The 17,995-nt window shown below is 33.0% G+C and overlaps 1 protein-coding gene across 1 annotated transcript in view; it reads left to right on the top strand.

The window, feature by feature from the left end:
• LOC134529732 (histone acetyltransferase KAT8-like) overlaps window positions 1-17,728 on the top strand; it is a 36,740-nt gene extending 19,012 nt beyond the window's left edge. Inside the window, exons 4-7 of the mRNA XM_063364113.1 lie at window positions 7,046-7,264; window positions 8,628-8,858; window positions 9,466-9,710; window positions 16,410-17,728. Coding sequence (XP_063220183.1) covers window positions 7,046-7,264; window positions 8,628-8,858; window positions 9,466-9,710; window positions 16,410-16,629 — 915 coding nt within the window. The 3' untranslated portion in view covers window positions 16,630-17,728. The remainder of the gene's footprint in view (window positions 1-7,045; window positions 7,265-8,627; window positions 8,859-9,465; window positions 9,711-16,409) is intronic.
• Window positions 17,729-17,995: the final 267 nt, after the last annotated feature.

Consider the following 17,995-nt stretch of genomic DNA (forward strand, 5'->3'; position numbering starts at 1 on the left):
CTTGCAGCTGCACTATGTATATGTTTTACAGGGTTCGTACGGTCCTTGAAAGTCCTTGAATTTAGGTAAGGGGATTTCAAGGCCTTGAAAAGTCCTTGATATTACTTGGGTCTTGAAAAGTCCTTGAATTTAGACGTTGGAGTTAACGTGACATCAAATCGTGGGTACTACAAATATTTGGCTGCATGCGTAAGACCGGCGTACGACTCTAAACGGAATGACAAAACAATAAATGTGTGGTACTATGGTACGAATAAACTATTACTATAGCTATAGTGCAATCATACTTTAATTGTACCATAATATGTGTAAATATACGTTTAATATCGTATGGCTGCCGGAGCGCGTGTTCCGAGCGTTATCGAACATCTCCGAAGGTTGAAAAATAGCTCGTTTCGCCAACTTTACGGTGTAAAATATTCCGCCGAAGTGCTTTATTCAGTAACTGCCACCTAAATCTTATGGCTCATTAAATATTAGAGGTGTAAAAGTAACGAATAAAAGCGTACCCGTATGTATTCGTTACTACAACAATTAGTACTCGTTACTATTGTATCGTTACGTTACTCGTTACTTCTGATACCGCATAACATGCTATGTTATTTTGCAGCAACGAATCGAGTCGTATTGCGTACGCGTACAGTATGACGTCGCGTAAATAATAATAAATAGAATATAAACAATTAACAATATTTGATAATTAACAGTTTTTGTTAACCAAGAAACAATTAAATCTCATTAGAGCGGTTTTATTATATTATCTCTTTTAAGATAAAAACAAAAAATACGTGAAAATACGCAATAATAATAAAAAAAAACATACATATTTCTAATTTGTAAAAAATACTTTCTTATAAACAGTAAAAAACTTGGACGACGAATTTCTAAATTATACTTTACTTAATAAACAAACATCATTCTTTGTAACGTAAATTCATCGAATATGAACGCGCATGCGTAAAACATACGAAAAATGTGAGTGGCGAAATCCAGCCTTGTGTAACGTTTCGTTACTCGTTACTAGATGTCGCACCCGTTACTCAGTACCGAATACATACGGTTTGCTACAGCTCTATTAAATATTGTACATTAACTCTGATAATATTTACATAACCAGTAAACTACTACATAATCGTCACAAATGTATTAATTCGTTTTTCGTGTTGGTCCGTTTCTTTGCGGGCTGCAGTTTTGTGTAGTTTAATTTCGTGGTAGTGAAGTTCGTTTTTTCGGTGTGTAATTTGTGTAGACCATAAGTTAATTTAGTTCTACTAAGTTTAATGTTTGTATCAAAATGCCTGGCAATTGTGTTTTCAATGATTTGTGGCTCCAGAATCCCAGTTTTAATAAGTGGCTGGGGAAAGTTGGAAACAAAAATAAAGCTAGGTGTAATGTGTGTGAAACCGATTTTGATGTTAGCAAAATGGGTGTGTCTGCTTTAACAAGCCACATGAATGGGAAAAAACACTCCAATTGTGCAAGTGACAAAAAGTCTTGTTTAGGAATCCATTACTTTTATGGTAGATCCAAGTCCCAACAAGGTTCATCTTCCATGGTGGCTGATACTGAAGTGAACATTAGGCCTACACCTCAAGAAAACCAGAAACTTACTCCCTTCTTCTCGAGCCATGATACATTGAAAGCTGAAGTTATGTGGGCCCGGAAAGTATGCTGTAGCCACTATTCGTATAAGTCATGTGAAGATATTTCACAAATTTTTAAACTTATGTTTAGTGACAGTAACATTGCCCAGAGCTTTTCACTAGGAGAAACTAAGTGTGCTTATCTTTGTTGTTTTGGCATTGCTCCATATTTTCAATCTCTACTTATGGAAACCCTTCGGAAAAAGAAACTTATGTTTTGCTTTTTGATGAAAGTATGAACAGGAAACTGCAGAAGAAACAAATGGATTACCATGTTCGTTACTGGGAAGGTGATAAGGTTAGATTGTCTTACATACATTCCGAATTTTTAGAACACTCTACTGCTCAAGATATGTTCACCTCCTATGAAAAGATGTATTCAGATGTTAGTATCCCAAGCAGTTCTTTGTTACAGCTGTCCATGGATGGCCCAAACGTAAATTGGAAATTTTATGACCTTGTGTGTGATCAGCTGAAGAGAGATTCCAATGTTTCAGTGATTCATACAGGCAGCTGTGGGTTACACATAATTCATGGGGCATTCAAGCATGGTTCTACATCATCCACATGGGATCTAGATAAGGTTTTATCTAGCTTGTATTATCTTTTTAAGGACTCACCAGCTAGAAGGGCAGATTATGTCAAAGTGACAGAATCAAATGTATTTCCCTTGAAGTTTTGTACAGTAAGATGGGTTGAAAATGTGATTGTAGTTACTCGTGCTCTTGAGATTTGGCCTCATATTGTAATGTATGTACAGGCAGTTGCAGGAAAAAAGATTCCAAACCCGAACACAAAATCTTTCTCAGTTATTAAAGAAGCAGCAAATGATACATTGTGTCCAGTGAAGCTTTTAGCATTCCAATAAATTGCAAAACAAGTTGAAGTTTTTTTGAAAGTGTACCAAACTGATAAACCCATGCTGCCCTTTTTGGCTAAGGACATGGAGAAATTGATCCGAAGCTTGATGGAAAGGTTCATCAAGGATAGTGAGCTGAAGAGTGCTGCTACGGGCATCAAGCTTATGAAAATTGATGTAAGTATGAAAGAGAATCATTTGCCTGTGGCAAAAGTTCAGTTAGGATTTGCTGCTGAGAACAGGATCAAAGATTTGATTCAGAGGAATGTTAAGGAATATGATGTTTTGCAGTTGCGTATGCAATGCCGTGATTTTCTAGTTGAAACTGTAAAGAAAATTTTGAAGAAATGTCCTTTACAGTATTCAGTTGTGAGAAGTCTCAAATGTTTAGACCCAAGGGAAATGAATATTTCAACAGATTGTACAACTAAGTTTACTTTGACATTGAAGACGTTAGTGGAGGCTAAACGAGTTCAAGAAACTGATTGTGATGACTTAATTTCATCATACAAAGAATTCATTGCTGCATTTGGTTTCTCCTCAGAATTTGAGAAGTTCAGACCAGTGGTAGATCGTTTGGATTTGCTATTATATGCCTGTACAATGTCAAAATCTGACTATGAAAAGCTGTGGTCAGTAATGAAAATGCTACTTATTCTTTCCCATGGTCAAGCAGCAGTTGAGAGAGGGTTTTCCTTGAACAGGAAAATTGAAGTGGAGAACATGCAAGAGCGTACACTTATTGCACAGCGAATAATTGGTGAGCACATTACATCTGCTGGTGGTGTTACTAATGTTCACATTACAAAAGAGATGATCATCTCAGCATCGGCAGCACGGCAAAAGTGGCAAGGTTATTTGGAAGAAAAAGAAAGAGCAAGAGAAACAGAGCAGAAATCCTTAAAAAGGAAATGTGTTACTGATGAGTTAGATGATCTAAAGGAAAAAAAGCGTAGACTTCAAGCGGATATAGACACACTTGAGTGCATCAGCTGATAAACTCTCAGAGCAAGCAGCAAAAACAGGAAAGTTAACATTTGTTTCAAGGTCTAACAGTTACAGGAGGACAGCAAAAGAAAAAGTGGCAGAACTTGCAAAACTTGATGAGCTTTTGTGTAGAAAGTTGAATGATTATAAACAAATTTAACTTAAATTGTATTGTCTGTTGTCTGTTTAGGACTTTTCTTCTTTTGATCTTGAATATACAGAAATGGGTCTTCATTTTTTTAAATTCACAATTATTTTATTAGCCACATTAGTGTAAATATTTGTTTAGATTTGTTAATGGGTGTCAGTGTCTGCAGTAGAGCATACTACTCGTGACAAGACAGAAACACAAACTGTGAAACATGATTAAAATGTTTTTACTGAAGCACAGGTTAATAATGTATAATACTGAAAATTGAGGGACAGTGACCAGCAGAGAAGGTTTATGAAATACTGGTAAGTGATGAAATTGATTTTGGCATATTAGAATTTTAGCAATAATATTTCATTCTACAATAAATTATTAAAATTGTATTTAGATTTTCTGATATTAATTATTTCCTGCTGTGTCCCTTAAAAATTGTGATAAAAAAAGAAATAGGTTAAAAATGTACGTGAAAACCATTCAGTCTTGTGAGGACCACATTTTTCGTATTTGATACGTATACGTATTTGATAATTTATCACAGCCAATGATGGTCCTGAAAATTCGGCTTTATTGTCCTTGAAAAGTCCTTGAAAGTCCTTGAATTTTTATCTGCAATATCTGTAATAACCCTGGTTTTAGACAAAAGCTGTTTATCCACATTGTAACTAAGTAAACAAAAATTTACCTAACAGTACATTCTAAGACAGCTGTATACTTAGCTCAGCTTATTGTGAGAAAGATCCAAGTACTAGAATGATAGATATGTGCAGCAATGTCACAAAAACTGAGATAGAGTTATTTTGATTATTGTACAAGAAGTTTGCTCACATTCACCTTCAGTGACTGTTGTGATACAGTTTGTTTTCTCAGGGTTCTTTTGTTTCCCCTATACATTCTGTCACTCCATCGTACTGTCACTGATGTCCTTAATGTAAAAAAATATGTTGAACCCAAACTCATTCATTTAATCATCAAGTGTCTTTTATATGGAAATGTTTAATTTTTTTTTTGTATCTGAAAGAATTTCACAGGGATTTACTTATAAATTTAACACACTACCTCCGTTGCATTAGTTGTTGTGTTGCAAATACTTTCAGCAGATATTTACTATGTAATGTGGAGGGTGTAAAAAGCTGTGCAAGTAGTAATAATAATAATAATAATGGACACTTGCAGCAAAGTAATGCCATGAAAATTCAGTAGTCAACTTTCCATTAGAGACTGAACCTTAGGCCAGGTTTGCAATAGTATGTTGCCTCCATCTGTCATCTGTCCTTCAACACGCAGAGCGATTTACGATACTCTACACGTCATTAAAGTTTTTCAAATCGGTGCTGACAACTGATGAAGATTACATTAATATTGGGAAAAAAAAATTTTTTTGTAAAGGTAAACTTTTTTTGTAAACTTGATTATTATGTATAAAAATAAGATAAAATCATTTTAAATATTTTGGTTGGAAGTAATTACAAAGGAAGTTATGCACAATACTAATTATATTTTTTCGTAAATTTTTTTTTAATTATGGAAAACTATTTGCAGGTAAGCTAAAAATTGTGTAATAATGTTTCCTGTAACTGATATATTATCCCCTTTATTAATGAACTTGGGTTGGCCAACCTTTTTACGTGTAATTTAACATCACTAAGCAATAAGGAAAAATTTGTACATGTATTTTTGTCTTATGTTCATGTAAATGATCACCTGCAAGATTTTTTTTTTTAACAGCCTGTATGAGTCACTTAAGACTCATCTGGAAACATCCTGTCTCCTTCCTAAGGATAGTGTCCACACTTGGAAATAGGTCTGAAATTTCAAAATCTATTTGAAATCAAACCAAATTTGCTGGATTGTGTTTTATGGTTCAGAGCTCCTAAACCTACTGGGGTCTTGGAGCCATGACCGCTGATGTGTCGTGCTCGTGTGGCGAGGGTCGTGGTTTATAATTTATGAGCACTGAATCTGTATCCAAGTGGTTCGGAATATGCTATAATCTTGTGGAGGCCCTGATACCATAAGCCCTCTGCATAGCTGTGCGATGCAAACCTGGGGCCTATTCCACCAATAAACTTTGCAACTTTTCAATTTGCACTTTGCACTTTGCATATAACTGAAAAGTGCAAAGTAAATGTGTTCCACCAAAATTTTTAACCTCTTTGCATTCCTACAGCCAGTCTGCAAAGTCTTTGCATTATTTTATTCATTGTTTACATTACTGTTGTCTAGTTTGTAGGTTATAGAGTGCATGATGAGTAAGAAAATAGAAGTTGTGCATAAAAAATTAGCAGTATTAGAATTTATAAAAGAAAAAAAAGATATATTATTTGCAAGTTTCTCTAGTAGGCACAGTAACACAGAAACAAAAGGAGAAGGAATGGACTGACGTTCTTTTAAAAGCACTATGCATATCATTGTCAATCATGAAAATTATTCTTAATCTGTACGCATTCCTTACTGGAACTCTGTCATCTTCATCAGATTCATCACTTGAATGCAATAAAATACGCCTCATTTTCCTTCTTTTACTTTTGTAGGTTATGTGTTTATGTTACTACTACCTATGTTTTCATTTCTCTCAACCACATTAAATTAAATTAAATAATTACTTAAATGCTAAATTTATAACAAACAACACTTTTAACCACCTCAAACTAATTATTTAAATAAGATCACACAATAAAATGTTAAACTGCAAAAGCAAAATGATATTTGCAAAACCTCTGAAAACTTTGCAAATATTTATAGATGAGTTCTGCAGAGAGAGATTATTGTGGAACAGAAACACGTTAAAAAGTGCAAAGTCTTTGCACTTTTCGCTTTGCACTTTTCAATTTTTGCTTTGCGAATTCTAATTTTCGTGGAACAGAAGTAAGAAAGAAAAGTGCAAAGTGCAAAGTGAAAAGTTGCAAAGTTTATTGGTGGAATAGGCCCCTGGTCAAATAAGACTTATTCATAGTAAAAAACCATTAACAAATATTTCTTTGCTTTAAAAAAAACAATATAGTGTTATCTTCTTTTTGCGTACAAAATTTGTGTCTTCCATTTTAATGGCAATTTGATGCCATTGAATTGAGAAGTGTAAATTATAAATAAAATACCTCTTAGTGCGAATGCATAGGATGCACTGTTTTGGCATAAATTTCATATAAAAGTTTCAGACAGGGGTGTACATAGGACTGAACAAAGGCTAGCATTTAGTATGCCCTTTTTTTATGTATCTAATGACGTCAACATGATGCTAAGCCTAAATTTAAAAAAAAAATATTCTGGTCAATATAAAATGCAGTTAGGGTAGACACATCAAATGTAGGCTTAGCAAAAATGCTATAATTCATTAGTGAGAAGTGCCTGCAAGTTTTGATGTCCTGCGTGCCTATATTTTCTTATAATATCTGTAAATATTTTTAGACGTATGCAGAGATGGACCCAACAACTGCTGCTTTAGAGAAAGAACATGAAGCAATTACCAAAGTGAAATACATCGATAAATTACAGTTTGGTCGCTACGAGATAGATACATGGTACTTTAGTCCTTATCCTGAAGAATATGGAAAACAGCCCAAACTGTGGATATGTGAATACTGTTTGAAGTACATGCGTCTGGAAAAGACATGCAGGTACCACTTGGTAAGTGTAATTTTTTATTGTTAAAGGTGACTGTATGTTGGCAGCTAATATTTTAAACAAACAAAATTCACCGCAAAGTTTATTTAACATTGCTGTGATTGAACTTGCAGTTTATTTATTTAGGAACAGTTATAACAGCTACATAAAAGTCCATTGTTTGTACTCTTACAGCAACTTTTTAGCCTATATTGTAATGTAAATAAGATTCACGAGTTCATCTCTGTTTGTGTGTCTGGGGGTTGAGTGATGCTTGTGCGTGGACTAGATTGTTGGTCAAGACGTTCATGCCTCTTCAGTGATAGTCGTCTGGCCTTGTTCAAGCGAGCCAGAACTGATTTACAGTTATGTAGTCTATTAAATAATATTGGGTAATTTTGTTTTACTATATTTGTAACGTTTTCAAACTCGCGGTAATGTTGCACTCTTCCAAAAGAGATGGTGATTTTAAGAGGATATAAATGGGAGAATTTATTATTTTTTTTCCAACCTTTGTGGAGATACCAGCGCTCAGTTCATTGCCCACTTCCCGATACCGTCACCCCATGATATTCAACTTTTTATTTTGTGCCTTGTTCTGTAGAACGATGGTACGCCAGTTTGCAGCGCTGCAGGGTTTTCAAGAGGTCAGAAGAGAGAGCGTTCCTCCAGGAAGCGAGATGGTTGTATCGGTCTGGAGTTAGGCTAGTGATAGGGTTTGTAATAGGCACTAGAGTACAGGAAATGCATTAAGCAAACCGAGTGTAGAGTCTGTAGGCCCTCGAGACCTACCGATGTTCGCAGTGGGGTGGATGCTTGCGAGGGAGGTCCTAGGTTCGACCCTCGGGTAGACCTACAGCGACTAGATAGAAGATAAGCTGAAGATAAGCAAGAATAAATATGAATGTCCTTGGAAATACCTGATGTATTAATTGAAATAAACCATGATTAACTCCAAAGAAACCTGTCAAGCCGGCGAAAAGTGTGAATATCACAAACCCAGCCCCCCCCCCCCCTCTCCCTCCCCTCTACTTGTATCCGTAGTCAGCCTTCCTTATGTCCCGTTTACATACGGTCCATTTAACACTGATTGTGTGCAAAGATTACAATATCATATTTTAGTAATATGTACTGTTAGTTTAGGTTTTAGGGATAAAAATTCAAGAATTTTGAAAATTACTTTATGTGGTAATTTATACTGCACTCCAAACCCTGACGTAACAAATTCCCACTTACATTGTTATATTTGAAACCTTAAGTCTGCTTGGTAAAAAATTAATTATTTGAAAAACAACAAATCCTTGAATAGAGTATTATTGATTTTCCCTGTAAACATTTTAGTATTTTTTTCTTACGGTTTTTTTAGTTAAGCATTCTTTTGTTACAGAGTGAGTGTACTTGGCGCCAACCTCGCGGTAAGGAGATATATCGTAAAGGTACTTTGTCTGTCTGGGAAGTAGATGGCAAAGACCACAAAGTTTACACCCAGAATTTGTGTCTATTGGCAAAGCTTTTCTTGGACCACAAGACACTCTATTTTGATGTTGAGCCCTTCATGTTTTACATATTGTGTGAAGTGGACAAACAGGGTGCTCATCTAGTAGGTTACTTCTCTAAGGTGCGTGTCAGTTTACTCCATAAGGTCTGTTATTTTAATTATTAGAAGCTCTTAATCCTCTAAAATTGAAGTTGTGGTAAAGGTAACTTTGCAATTATTATTTGTTGCTATTTTACTGCAATTCATGAAAAATGTGCTGAACTGTATAATTTAAAGCACCAAAAAGGTTTAATTTTTGAGAGTTTATAAAGATATACTGTCCATGATTAGTCGATAGAAACTTCAATCCTGTCAGTTATGACATAAGAAGATCCTGGTGAATTAATATGGAATTCCTTCTGTTAAGGATATTGGAAGCAGCATTAGGGATAACCCACTGAATAACACAGGGCATAACAAGTTTATTTTGTATTAGCAAAGAACCTGCTGCTTATCTATTGGAATTTCAGGGTATTGCTGACATTTTACCATTGTAAGAAAAGTGTGTGTTGAATTGTAATCATTTTACTAAGGAAAAGACATAATAAATTGTTGAGTTGAGAAAATATTGGTTTCTTAACAGAAACGTTTAAGAATGATATTTTTTAAAGTGTTTATGTGTAACTTTTTTAATGTTTAGTATGTAATCCTTTAAAAATTGTGTTAATTTTTGTTTTTATTTTTATAGGAAAAAGAGTCCCCTGATGGAAATAATGTTGCCTGTATTTTGACACTGCCACCTTACCAGCGAATGGGATATGGGAAATTCTTGATTGCATTCAGTTATGAGTTATCAAAACTAGAATGCACTGTTGGTAGTCCTGAGAAGCCATTATCAGATCTTGGCAAGTTGAGTTATCGTTCCTATTGGTCATGGGTGTTGCTTGACATTCTCAGGGACTTTAGAGGAACTGTGTCCATCAAAGCTCTCAGGTAAATGCTGTTGGTGTGGAAAAATATATTATTAGATTTAGGTTTGTGCTTTTGTGAATATACAGATGAAAGAATTACAGATGTGCATGTGTGCAGTCCAGCTAATCTGTACATTTCATTTTTGCTTTTTTTTTTTGATCAGATATACATTGAATTTGTGATGCCACTTGTTCTGTTTTGTAGTTATTTGTAATAGTTATAGACAGCTATTTTTAAGTGGAAAATTGTACAGTTATTGAAAGGAATGATGTACAGAATTTTATTCCAAAATGGTTAGCTGGAATGCACTAAAAATGTTAAACCATGTAACAGAAAGTAAATATTATCGTTGAATACACAAAGTTTTCTTTAGACAACCGTTAGTTTTGTGAAGGATAAAATTGTGTTTTGTTAAATATTGATACGGAAATAATTTTACAATGCTTATCATTACTTTGGGTAGTTGAAACTTCTTAATCTTTAGCCAAGCATAATTTAACAAAATGAAAGTGAATAATACAAAATTTAAATAATATTACTGAACAGAATGATAGCAAGCCAGGAAGCAGCAGAGATTTTAGCAGTAAGCTTAATATTAAAATAATACCCTCTTAAAGAAACAGTGTGCTTGACTTGAAAAAATAAATCATGACGTAATGAACACAGATAAAGAAAATATATCTTGGTTATAAAATAAAAATCACAGTGTTATATTTTAAATAAGTTCACCAATCCCTCACTTAGCATGACTTCAGATTGCGCAAATTCATTTAGTACTATGTTAATTTTACTCCCCAGTGTTGACAAGCACATCTTTAAATTTCAGTTAGCACAAATTCGCCACAAACAAAAAAGGCTGGGCATGACGCCATGATGTTTGCTCCAACTTGGTAAACAACAGAGGTACCGTGGATTACAGTTAGCTTTACGAGGGGGGGGGGGGGGGGGGAAGAAATGTGTGTGCAGGTCTGACTACACTATCAGCTGTTGTAAAAACATCATTACAGCCTTACATGATTGGGGTTAAAAAAGTGGTGTTACACAAATAAACACATTTTTTTTAAAGTAAATAACCACCTTTCTTCCGTTACGCGCTGTCGTATTTGTCATACAAAGGATTCGATGGTAGGCTTATAAAGATAAATGGTCTGATGTATTTATTGTTGTGTGTTATTCTACGCGTTAATATTGCATGAAAACAATTTCCCTAAACATTTTGGAACACATTAAACATTAAGTAAATTAGCCATGCTCTTTATGGAGACTTATACATTAGAATGCGTGAAATTGAATATCACAAACATTTTTAAGAACTCATTAGTCGTGCTAAGTGAGGGACTGGTATATTTAGAAAGTAGATGGAAATTGACTTAAAATGTATTACAGCAAAAAAAAAACCATGAGAATTTCTTTAATGACACTGGATCTTTGTTGACTAAGAATAAAAAGCTCCCTGTGTAGTCTTTTTTTCCCCTAGACAAAGAACTGCCAACATTCTATGAGACAAAAGCTGAAAAAAGATTTTCATTCCATAGAGTAACAACTTATAATGTTTCTGTATGGAACTGGTGTTACTTCTAATCAAAACCGAAATTAGTTGAAATATTGTTGTTTGAAGTTAAAATTTTTATACTTCTCTTCACACAATTACAATTGACAACAAACCAAGGAGGAGGGTACCTGCTCATAACCCATCACCAAACGACCTAACCAATCTAACTGGGGCTACTAAATTCATTACTTTCAGCAACTTGCAAACTATATCAAAAACAGTATTTACCACCATAAACCTTTTATGATATTATGAAAATAATTACACTCTTATGTCAGCAGAGAGAGAACAATGCCACAGTAGTCATAAACTACTTAACATCAAATAAATAAAATAAACTAAACCACATCTGGCTTGCAACCAGAAAAATATAAATGATACTAGATACTTAGCTACATGACTGATGAATTTTGGTCATATGGCCCTCCAGATGATCAGGCCTGCATCACAACATGATACAACGACAAAAGACACATCATCATCATCGTCGTCGTTTTCGTCATCTCCCCAAAAGCCTACAACATCCTCCGCAACAACCATCCGAACAACCAAGAGGCCTATAAATATTCTTAAAAGGAATGTACTTAGCTCAATGTTTAATGATTTCAGCTGCCTCCATTGGCTGGATGTGCATAATTGCACCAAGATTTCTGGAACGACTCGTTCAACATGCACACACTGCCTTCTGTTCTGGTTGTGCCATTGCGCCTGCTTACGTGACACCGGACCCGCTAACCAATCAGTGCCCGATTTCTTGGCGTGACCACTGTTCAACCACCTTGCGTACAGGTCAGCTGGACTAAGATGAACCACCTCACTCAAGGTTGCAGGGACTTACACAGGTCATCAGCTGAAACCTCTTCCCCCTGCCTTCGCAGCACGCCGGCACACGTATACGGAAAGCCAAAGACAGGACATTCCAAAAATTTCTCTCTCCAATCCCATGCACTGTGCTCACATCTGCCCATTCTTACTACACGTGATCATATCCTTCCAAAAAGGATAATGAGATGTCTCGGGTATCATAAAGTGTACTATAGTCCTACTTATTCTAGTGTAGAACATATCGATGGTAAATAATCTTGCGTATCATGATGTAATTTCCTCAAGGAGCAAACAATGTGCAAAACAGCATGTGAGTCTTACCAGTTGAAACCTTTCTATTCCCGCACTCGTACCATAAGAACGTACACATCATAATTACTTCAGCACCACCTGGTTGACGACTTCATAAATACCCTATGATATCTCGATGTAAACTTATATATATTTTTAATTTTGCTGACCTACCCTCACCAAACCTCACATTTTGTTATAATTTCAACAATTGAAAAAGTTTTCTACCTGAGAAAAACGAGACTTTTAACTAGAGCTGTGCAGTGCTGGTTTTGGCATTACTGGTTCAGTTTTACATCAAGAACCTCTGTACTCTATTTCAGTTTTGGTTCTTATAAAGCTAAAAAAATGTTAATTCTTCACTAAATACAAATAGATTAACTGCTTCATTATTTTTTATAAAAAGATTAACAAAAACAGAAATGATGAGTACACTCTTTGCATTAGCACAAAACTTTATTTTTAAAATTACTTTTAAGCTAACCCTAAACCATGGAATAGGTAGGCTAATCGTTGCATTTTTGTCACTCATTTATATATTTTTTCTTAATATTCAAATGTAATTTGTTCTTTATAGTCTACAGATTTAATCTACATTGTTTTTAATGCAATGAATTTTGTGTGCATGCTTTGTCTATATTGTAATTGGCTTTACATACAAACAGCCAGAAATATTCCAACCTCCAAGAAACAGTACCATTAATATATGAAAGGATCCAAAGACTCCATATTGTTTCAACTGTATTTGTGCCATAAGAATTTATTTCCATATTATTTGAAATTTCTTCTTTTTTTTAAGCAGAGATCACACTTAAAAACTTTTAGCAGCCAGTCCCTATGAACTTTTGGAATTCTATTTAAATAAAATATGCTTTAACAAAGTCAAATTTTAACAAAGAAATTGTGGCCTATAAATTACTGAAATTAAGATGGAGTCTTTCGGTTCTTATCCCTCCCAAAATTCATTCTAAACTATACTCTGCGGTATATATTTTTTCTGCATTATTACATCATGAGATGTTGGTCACATTTTCTGCATGATAAATGTATCATTAAATGAGGTAACAGGAACGTACAAAATACACCTGTACCTTCGGCACAAAAACTGAAGATTTGAAAAGTCGGTTTTGGGTTGGGTATTTTATGTAACCAAAACTAGAACCAAAAAATCGGGGAACATCACAGGCCTAGATTTTACATTACTTAAATGATTTGTCTCCCTAAACCAAAGAAATCTATTATTTAACCAAACAGAAATTTGAAACAAACACAACACACACTGTTGACCTAACACAGCAAACAAAATGCACAGAAAACACTACATACTACCAATGACTAAAACATTTAATAACCATAAAAATCACCTATATTTTCTGACTTTACGGCAATAATCATTTGCTATCAATATTATGCTTGTATGTATATTAAAGTTACCCATTTTACCATTAAATTAATTCAATATTACTAAATATGAAGTCACTTCTATATACAATCACAACCACACTTTCATTCAATTCACTGTACCAATATAGACATGTTATATGAAAACTGAAACACTAAAATTTTTTTTTGTTTCACCAGAAGACATTATTTTACTTACATTAACTCAGTACCACTTCACCTAGAAAATGCCACGTCTTACATCATTAACACTACTATTTCCCTGTTATAATATTTTTTTTTATTTCACTACAATTCATCACACAATTTTTATATTACCTCAACTGTCTTTCATTTGTCTACTTGAAAGGCATTTAACGTATCCCCTCCTTTTTTTCCCTCCAAATAACAAATATCGGTACTGCTTGGTATCATGTTGTGAACTTACCCAAATTATTTCAATTTCATGTTTATATTTTGGCTGTAATGCATATAGAAATATATGGATTTGTATGTTAACAATACAGTATCATTGCAGTAACTCAAAATCGTGATTTTTTTTAGTTGTTTCTGTGGTGAGCTAAGTCATTGAATTGCAAAATATATTTTAATTGACACAGTCCAATTGAAATTGTTAAGTCATTTTGCTTTTTTTACCTGTTGTAAATCTGCATCAAGCCTGTCAGGTGTTATTTACTAGGAAAATGCATGTGGACTGATAAAACCCAACTTTAATAGGAAATTATCATGTATACAGACCTCTCTCTCTCTCTCATCAGTCTGTAAATACTTTCTGCCAACAAAACTTAACCTTATTGACCTGATTCAACATTATTATTGTATAATATTATTATATTATAAGGTTTTTAAAATAAGTAAAAAGAAAATCCAGTGACAAACTTTGAACCATTTTTTTTTTTGAAGTGAAGAAGTGTGCAAAATACCACCTTGCCATCAGGACTTTGAGTTGATAGGGAGAATATGTTTTCTTATCATTATAATACCAGTTTTCTTACATATTTCAAACTTGGGATTATATTTTACTATGACTATTTTAGTTTACCACATATATTTCCAGGGTAGTTTCACTATCTTAAAGTTTCATTTGGCACTTTTTACAGTAGTGACTATATGCTTTTTTATGTTGCTACACATTCGTCCGCTCCTTTGTGTCACATTTCAGTTCATAGACGTTCCATTTTCACGAAATTTCTTCTACCAAGAGCTAAGATGTTTGCACATAAAAAATTTTTTTAAATAATACTACTTAGAGGCTTAAAATAAAATTCAAATGTCTATCTCTAGTAATTACTTGCAATGGTAAATAAGATACTTCACAATGTTGTGTATTTATAAGTATTTGCTGTTCTTGAACGATATTGGGTATCAGTTGCATGATATGATATAATATATAACAATACCATATTTTACAAATCTCTCTTACAAACATGTGTTATTAAACTCCTGGGTCATCCTCTATCATGTACAACATTTCTTAACATTTGATGTTTTAGAACACTAATTTTTGAAGTTATACTTCTTTAGGCGCATTATGAAAAAATGATGAGAGTGAAATTTTAAGATGCGTGTGCATCACTGTAAACAAAATTAACAGGTTGAAGCTGCCCGCTAAACTGCTCATTAAGTCTCGAAAAAAATCTACCAACAAAATAGAAATAGAACCTCTATTAGTCGCGCATGTTGGCATGCTCGTCGCCTCTGATCACTGTTTTCATATTTATAATATTTATCCACATGTTTCTAGTTTTGACATTCACAACACGTGTCTTAGTTTCATACAAGTGCGAATTATACATGTGCTAATAAATTATATTCAGTAGTGATTTAAACGGAATATTTTGATTAATATTATTTACTATTCGTAAATATTAGTGAAAACAATTGTGCCTTTATACTTTTTCAAATGCTCCAATATAATTGAGGTGAACTATCCGTATGTATTATTTATTGATATAAATTAATATATTATTTAATATAATTAATACTAAATATTATTAAATTATTAATGTTAAATATTTATTATTGGTTATTTAATATTTACAAAATAAATAAATAAATTTAATAAAACATTTATAAAAATAATTGTGATAAAAATTAAAATCGAACATCAAATTAAAATATTAATTTTTAATATTTATTTTTAAATTGAATAAATAATAAATATTTATAAAAATAAATGAACAAATTTAATGCAAACTTTTTGATAAAAATGAAAAGTGAATATTAAATTAAGAAAATAACAAATATTTAAAAAATGAATAAACTTAAATTAAATTTTTGAAATTATTATTAAATTATTTATTTTCTTTTAAAATATTAAATAATCAATAATAAATATTTAAAATCAAGAATCTTATAATATTTAGTACAAATTATGTCATATATTTATTATTTAATTTATTTAATTTTTCAAATTTAAACTGAACTTTGTTGACTGTGTTGACTATCTTTTCCAGCCTTTTTATTAGTTAATTGTAATCAATTATTTGCATGCAATTAAAAACTATTTTTAATGATGCCAAGAAGTATAACTTCTCACGCGTGTACATAAGTGAACGCACCCTTTTTTTTTTTTTTTTTTTTTTTTTTTTGTATGGATAGGTGTTGAAACTATGAGAGTGTAAAATTCACTAAAGTTGTTATTTTGGCAGTGAAATGACGAGCATCGCGCAGACAGACATAATCTACGCCCTGCAGTCAATGAACATGGTAAAGTACTGGAAAGGGCAGCATGTGATCTGTGTCACACCCAAGCTCATTGAGGAGTACATAAAGACTTCACAGTTAAAAAGTCCAAGGATGACTGTTGATGTGTCGTGTCTTCGATGGAGCCCACCGAAGAAAGTACAAGTGAAATTGGGCAAGAAGTGATGTGTTTGTAAAGGTAAACATTACATTGCTAATGGTATTAATCTTGCATTTATGTGCCATCCTAGCACTATCAGGGATTACATAAGTTCTCCCTATTTTTGTGACCAAGAAATAGTTCTAGGTTAGAATCCTTGGAAGTCATTAATGTGTGTAGCATTTTGTTATTTTGAATTTAGATTAAATTAATTTGATTAGCTGCTCCCTGATTAACCTACTGGAATGAAAGCAAGGGCATTAATAAGAGTTTTAAATATAATCAATAGATATTTAGATACACCATGCAAACTTACTCTTAAATTAATTTATTTATATATGTTAAATGGTATCTGAGTGGCATCTATTTGGTTTTTCTTGGCATAACACAGAGCCCATCCGGGTGGTAAAAATTTTCTTTATTCCTGCACTTGAGATCTAGAACTTCACACAGAAGCTTCGCAGTTCAGAAATGCACCTTATTTCATCATTTGAAAACTTGATCTTCATACAAATTTATTTAATTTAAACTTTTACCAAAAAAATTATTGTGCATTGATCTTTTTGATGGAATATGTCATTAAAATTATATTATGAAAAGTAATAGAATCTCTATATTATTGAAGGAATAAAATATGGGGGAATGACATGCAATCTCTTTGTCACAGCAAATTTGTTGTTTGATTTAACGTTGTACGTTCATTGGATATAAATGTAAGTTATTAATTAAATTTCAGATTGTCCATTCTTTTCTTTATATTTACTTGTGGGGAAAAATATTTTGATGACTATTTTTCTATTGAAACAACAAGTCCTCATGTGCCATATAGCAGCTATAGTATATTCTGAACATAATGTACAATAAATGGTCCTTTGTGGCAGAGAGAAGTTCAAAACATGGGTGGCTCCAGGAACACTATTCAGGTGGATCTTTTGTAAGAAGAAAGGATACATGTTAGAAATAGGCATAAGAATGCTTACAAAATTATGGTGTCAAATACTGAACTTTCAATGTTTCTTAAAACGTTTATAATTTTATGCTACTTTTGATGAAAGAATTGTTTATCGCCCGAATTAAGATATTTAAGTAAATGTTAACGTACTGTCAAAAATAAAACAAAATAAATGATTTCGGGTTGAAGGATTTTTTTACCCCCCTCCTTCTTGGAGCCATGCTTGGTTCAAAAGCAAATTTTTTAAAGTTTTATTAAACATTTAAATAGATTTTTATATCAGGTCTAAATAAAAATATTAAATATGTCAGCAGAAAACAAAGCTGCAATTAGGTGCCAGAAATTATTGTTTTTAAATTTTTAATATAATTTAAGTGTAATGGTATTTGGTAAATTTCTAATGGCAGGTCAATTAGGTGTAAAATGTTTTGTGCTTTGTT

This window comes from Bacillus rossius, chromosome 2 (genome assembly GCF_032445375.1).
Source record: "Bacillus rossius redtenbacheri isolate Brsri chromosome 2, Brsri_v3, whole genome shotgun sequence".
NCBI lineage: Eukaryota > Metazoa > Arthropoda > Insecta > Phasmatodea > Bacillidae > Bacillus > Bacillus rossius.